The sequence below is a fragment of the Pagrus major genome, chromosome 4 (genome assembly GCF_040436345.1).
Source record: "Pagrus major chromosome 4, Pma_NU_1.0".
In the NCBI taxonomy this organism is placed as follows: Eukaryota; Metazoa; Chordata; class Actinopteri; order Spariformes; family Sparidae; genus Pagrus; species Pagrus major.
The window spans coordinates 26,382,744-26,388,769 of NC_133218.1; the positions used below are offsets into that span (position 1 = coordinate 26,382,744).

The following is a 6,026-nucleotide window of genomic DNA, read 5'->3' on the forward strand; positions in this document are numbered from 1 at the left end:
TAGGGCATCTAGAAATTTCTATTTTATGTAAGAGGGCAGACATTAAAACAATACTTATTGTAGTTTTGAATTGTTCTTCCATGAAGCGTGCAATAAAGTCTCTCAAGCGTTGAAACAAGCAGACAGAAAATATGCTGCATACACTGCGAAGAATTACATAAAAAAATGTTCCCACCCGTCATGGACCAGTGGTCTGTATTTTTAGTAGGGTTTTATGATCAAGTTACAGAGGTAGCTAATGTATATGTATGTATCTTTGTGATCTTTGTGATCTTTGTTATGCAGTTTTAATAATATACAGATAAATTAAATGACTGAAATTGCTGCCAAAATGGACAAAGATTCGAAATGCTATGACATGCTTTTGAAATTGTTGACTGTTATTTAAGCCATATGTAATTTTGTGAATGAGCAAAAATATGGTACCATGATCTTTATCTGGAATAGTCCAATTAGTCCACTTCAGCAGTTAACATGCAATTTCATATTGGTTTTCTTTTCAAATAATTCAACAATCAACATTAAGTAAAACAACACGATTATATAAAGACAAGCACATTTGTAGTTCAGTAAAAAATGTTTTACTAGAAATGCAGTTTACAAAAAATGATTGAATAAAGTTCAATAAAACAGTCTGATAGTAAAACCTATCTGTAATATAATGCCACATTGCATCCTAAGTCCCATACAATCTATAACAACTCCTTGAAACATGTTTTGATTTACTGTAAAAAAAAAATAAAAATAAAAAAAACAGAAAAAATATCTGATAAAATATCCATTTGGTCTGTTTATCCCAACGGTCACCACATAATGACGCACCTCAACTGTAAAAACAGGAGTAAAAAAGATGATTCATGTCAAAATAAAATTCATTTTTGAGAACTAAATGGTTTTCATACATCAAACTGTTGTCATACTGCAATTAAGCTTTAAGTATGAGTCCTTAGTATAAGAAAGATTTGTTAAGAAAGACACCAGAATGAATTTTAGCTATAACACTTTCGCTAACGCGCTTTGCATCACTTGAGCTGTGTGTTATATGTGAAAGATGAAACGCTACTTTTTCCATTGAGCTGATAACACTCTCATGTCATAATGAAGCAGAAGTAAGACAGAGTTTTTTTTTAGCGCTGCACGTATAAAAATATAAACATTACTGACACACAAAATATTAGGGACATCTGAATATTGAGCTACAGCTTAAAAGTCCTCTAAGGGTTTATAAAGGTTTTGCTCCTTCTTATCTTCACATCACTGCTGTGACTTCTAATAAATTCAAACCATTAAAACTAATTGTGAAGCTGTCCCTAATACGTTGTGCGTTCAGTGTGGTATACACACTGAGGAGCTGATGACAGGTGTGTCACTGCTCACAGTTCAGGCAGTGATGGGCATGTTGTCCCTGTAGCAGGCTTGCCTCTGGGGGCCGCTGTAGCTGCACAAGTCCTGGTAGATGCGGGCCATCTGGTCAGAGGCCAGATTATCAGACATCTCCAAGGTTGAGTTGTTGCAGTAGGGCTGAGAGCGCCGCATGTTCACTGCCTCCAGCAGCTGCTGGCAGTGCACCACACTGATCTGTCAAGGGGAGAGAAGACGGAAAGATGCGTCTTTATGTCCACATAAAGTAGGCAATTGATGTGATGAGTCTTTTGTTCCTCGTTAAAATGATATGTATGTTGCTCAATCCATTGCCTGTTCTCACCTGGACAATAATGAGTTTGCCTTTGGCATTGTTGAGATCGTGAAGCTCCTCTCCAAAACACAGAGTCACTGTCGGATCAGGAGCAGTAAACTGACCCTCCTGGTACAGCTGTAGAGCTGGAAAAAACAGAGCAAGTGAACAACTGTTAAGATAAACGTTGCAAGTTATCCATCCTCATTTATGATTCATTAAGCACTGATGAGAAATGTATGTCTTTTGCATTGATTTGGACTTTTTCGAGCTTTCAATAAACATGGAGGCTCACCATGAAGAAACCTTCCTGTGTCAAAAATCTTGACCACAGCATCCCTCTCGAGTTTGCAAGGCACGGGGTTGTATTGTGAGCCAACTTCTCCCAGCCCGATCCAGAAGACACGGCTCTGGCACAGCCTTTTGATGAAGATGCCCTCCTGGTTGGCCCGGACCAGCACGCCTCTCTCCAGGTGGCCCATGAGCTTGCGTGTGACGTGGCGCTGGCGCTCGTAATCGATGAGCTCTGCAGGGGGGAAGTGGACACTCTGCATGCTGTCTGAACTGTACAGGGCACCACGACCCAGGTGCTGTTGCGGGGAGATTCGGCAGCCTTCAGAATGATTAACCACTGTGTTGTGCATCAGCTTCCCTCCGTAGTAGAAACTGATCATCATTTGGGAGAAAGCTGGAGAGGAGAACACTTAGTGAGCTTTGCGAATGAAGAACAAGTGCAAATGATGTTATTATGATGTTTCCATCAACATAAAACAATACCTGAGCTGAGAGTGCCTGATGGCAGAGGGTCCTGATGCAGTGGGAAAGCTGTGATTTACAGGAGAAAGAAATGAGTTTAGGCTTTAGTTGTGGCTTTAACACAGTGGACATGACCACAGTCTCATGTCATTGTTTTGCTGCATCATCAGAAATTTTTCTCTAACACGATCTTGCAAAGAAATAATCACCTTAGTCAGCAAAGTTCAACAGGATGTTAGTCAATTCTTCCATTGCAGAATTCAACAGACAAGCAAATAACCTCGATTGAGCGACCGCAGTCCCAGGGACATGTCATTAATCTTTCCACTGTGGTTACTTTTAAAGACATTATAGCTCAACTGTCACATTGACAGGACAGACTTAACTGAGAGATGTGACAAAAAGCAGAGATATGCCTGGAGAGATCAAGACTGACTGAGCTGTGAACAGCTTCATCTAATCAGAGGAGTACGTGTTTTGAGTTGTCTTACCATTGACGCTGCCCTGTGACCAGTACTCTGGACTGGCCTGGATACTGCAGCCTTCCTCCTGCAACAAGACAACATAATAAGCTGTTGTCAACAAAGCAACTTTATACACTTTGCAGTCATGAAGATCGAGTTGGAGTGTGTGAGATGGTACGGCACAGTGTGCTAAACTGAAAAAAAGTGTCAAAAAAAAAAAGCGCATCTAGAAGCAGATGTGGCGGGGGGCAACAGCGAGATAGGAAATCGGTGGTTTAAAGTGTGACAGAGAGCCTCACCTCTTTGATCAGCTCATCTAGTTCTGCAGGGCTGTAGTCCATGTCAGTGACATCACCGGAGCTGGTGGTGGCTGCTATGGCCATCACTGAGCTTTTACCATCTGAGAGAAGAAGAACATGTTATGCCTCTGCTCACGATTCAAACATAGCAGTATCCTGCCACACTGTCTTTTCATTATCCAGAATTATTATACGAACGATGCAGAGATTTGTTAACAGTCATCAATGCTGGCTTTAGGGAAATGTTTTTTTATAACAACGCACAATAACACAAACTCACGCTTCTGCTCTTCCTCGGGTACGATGCGGTAGACTTTATAGGGTTCAGAGATGTCCAGCTGTGACCTTTCTGTCACCTCCTCAAAGTCTGGGCTTTTATTCAGGGCACAGCGGAGTCTGGTCTTCCATGTTGCAGGCTCAGCTTTGTCCCCCTCCTTAAACTTGCCTTTAAACACAGCCCAGGCCTGTGGGGGGAAAAGACCAATCATTATGGTGGTATGGTATTGGATTAAAGATGGATGATTCAAGAAGAATCACACACACACACACACACACACACACACACACATATATATGTATATATATATATATATATATATATATATATATATATATGTATATATATATATATATATATATATATATATATATATATATATATATATATATATATATATATATATGTATATATATATATATATATATATATATATATATATATATATATATATATATATATATATATATATATATATATACACACACACATATATTTACATTTTTCAAGTGTCTGAAAGAAAGAAAGAAAGAAAGAAAGAAAGAAAGAAAGAAATTTAGACTTAGAATTTTAGTAAGAATATAACAAATTAAGTGTTGTATGCTAAAATAAATTGAAAACAATTAAAGGTCTAAATAATCATTCAAAAGAATCAGACCTGAAGCGGACTCTAGACGGATCGATCAAGATTAAGTTTTGTTTTTACGCGCAGCGCTGCGTAAAACCAAAACTCCACTCAGCCTAAGTCAGAGCGCTGTCTAACCTTAAAAATAGATGCGTCTATTTCCTGGTTGTAATCCTGTTTCCCAGCGTGTTTCCAAGGAATTCGGAACAAAGTGCGGCTTTCATCCTCCCACTGCAGTCCAGAGTACTGGCCGCTCTGGATCTGCTCCATCAGCCACTGCTTCAGTCTGCGACCTCCTGTGTTTGACATCTTGTCAAAGTTTTTTATATAAGTTCTTCACTTGAACCTATAAGGAAGAAAAAAAATCATAACCGCATAACAGTTATTACTATTTGATCTAACTTTTTATATTATAATAATGTATTAAAGATATTCCTCAACTTTCACCCTTTCTAATAGAAATCAAAAGTAAGCGCACTTACAGTTTGATAAGCAGCTGAGCTCTCGGCCCTGTGTAAAGTATCCTGAGGTGATGGTGGATGGCTCACTGTCAGATTTAGTCAAGACGTTCCCGACACATGCCTATCAAGTTTATCTTGCTCCGTGTTATGAATGAATTAGCTGACAGATGCTTTGACTACGCTGCCTCCCTCGGACCAATGAGCGCGGTGAAGCCTCGGTAGGGCCGTCCCATTCCGGAAGTGTTTTTCTTCTAACTGTGGGCATTTACAAGAAATGGCCTGACACAAGCGAAGGTTAAGTCGCTGCTGCCCACGCCAAAAGACTAGCAGACGTGGAGCGCTGAATAAACCCGGAGAGTCACAAGTTACTTTGTGCTGAGGGGGATTTCTGCGCTCAAGACCAAGGTGATACATCCTCTCCCCCCCTACACCCACACGCCCACTCACAAGAGGTGTGAAACCTCAGAAAGACATGCAGGTACAGTAACTTACTATCTGTATGAAGCACATTGATTCCACTTGAACGAGTCCCCTGGCAGATATATCTTCTCCTCATATGACAATCATCATCATCATCATCATCATCATAATAATAATAAAGGGAAATATAGTGTAGTTAAATTATTATTACTGTCAATAAAACTGCACCTTATCCTCTTGCACCTTATGTTCCACTTACCTTTACTCCTCAATACCTCAGCATTTTATTTCATAACCACTCAAGCATTTTATTGTATATAGTACTTTATTGTTTCTTATTGTACTTGAATGTACGAGCTGCTATGATAACCTAATTCAAAAGTGGATCAAAAGTGGATTCTGAGCCAGGTAATGGTAAACCAGGATAGATTCCTATCCACCATCTTCATGGTTATCACATTTTTTAAATATATGTATAATATGCCATGCTGTCAAACTCATGAATCTACTGCTTTGACAGAGTATGAAGTCATAACAGTCCTGTGTTATTCTGTTGAGACTGATGTAGAGCTAAAACGATAAGTCGATCAATGGATCACTCGATCTGCAGAAGATTCACTGTCAAATATAATGCTCAAGAAAAAATCTCCTTTCAGCATTTTCCTTTTGTTTGGTTTACAGTAAATCAGACTTCATGCTTTCTGTTTGTATTTACAGGGTAAACACCACCTCTCAGCGTGTCTCAACGTGTCCACATGTGACCATTCACACATAACAGAGCAAGGTGCAAGGTGCAAGGTTAAAATAGGCCCATGCAGGCAGTGGTAACACCATGCAAATAATATACTGGAGATACATATGCAGTACATAGATTAGGGGCTGTTGTGATGTCAGACTACCACAACATGATTATCGTAGCCAAATGAATTCACGATCACGATATTATCGCGACACCTGTAGAAATATGGTGTTTTATGGCAAATAAATGACCCCTCGATATACAAGTGCGGGGAGATGGCAAGAGAGACTGTAACTATTACTGTAAAGAA

The 6,026-nt window shown here is 39.5% G+C and overlaps 1 protein-coding gene across 1 annotated transcript; it reads right to left on the bottom strand.

Moving 5' to 3' along the window:
- Positions 1-565: 565 nt before the first annotated feature.
- Positions 566-4,710, bottom strand: irf8 (interferon regulatory factor 8). Its single transcript, XM_073465221.1, has 9 exons — positions 4,579-4,710; positions 4,235-4,442; positions 3,475-3,658; positions 3,195-3,295; positions 2,923-2,980; positions 2,453-2,500; positions 1,971-2,363; positions 1,706-1,821; positions 566-1,578 (listed from the first exon to the last, which is right to left on the bottom strand). The coding sequence occupies exons 2-9, from the start codon at positions 4,403-4,405 to the stop codon at positions 1,381-1,383; spliced, it is 1,269 nt and encodes a 422-aa protein (XP_073321322.1). The 5' UTR covers positions 4,406-4,442; positions 4,579-4,710; the 3' UTR covers positions 566-1,380.
- Between the last annotated feature and the right edge of the window lie 1,316 nt (positions 4,711-6,026).

What these genes read in the sequence shown, in the direction of transcription:
- irf8 (XM_073465221.1), bottom strand. Translation starts at nt 4,405, where the DNA reads ATGTCAAACACAGGAGGTCGCAGACTGAAGCAGTGGCTGATGGAGCAG. An exon ending in TAGACGCATCTATTTTTAAG is followed by an intron (nt 3,659 to 4,234) that starts GTTAGACAGCGC and finishes TTCCCCCCACAG; the next exon opens with GCCTGGGCTGTGTTTAAAGG. An exon ending in CACAGGAAGGTTTCTTCATG is followed by an intron (nt 1,822 to 1,970) that starts GTGAGCCTCCAT and finishes TGTTTTTTCCAG; the next exon opens with CTCTACAGCTGTACCAGGAG.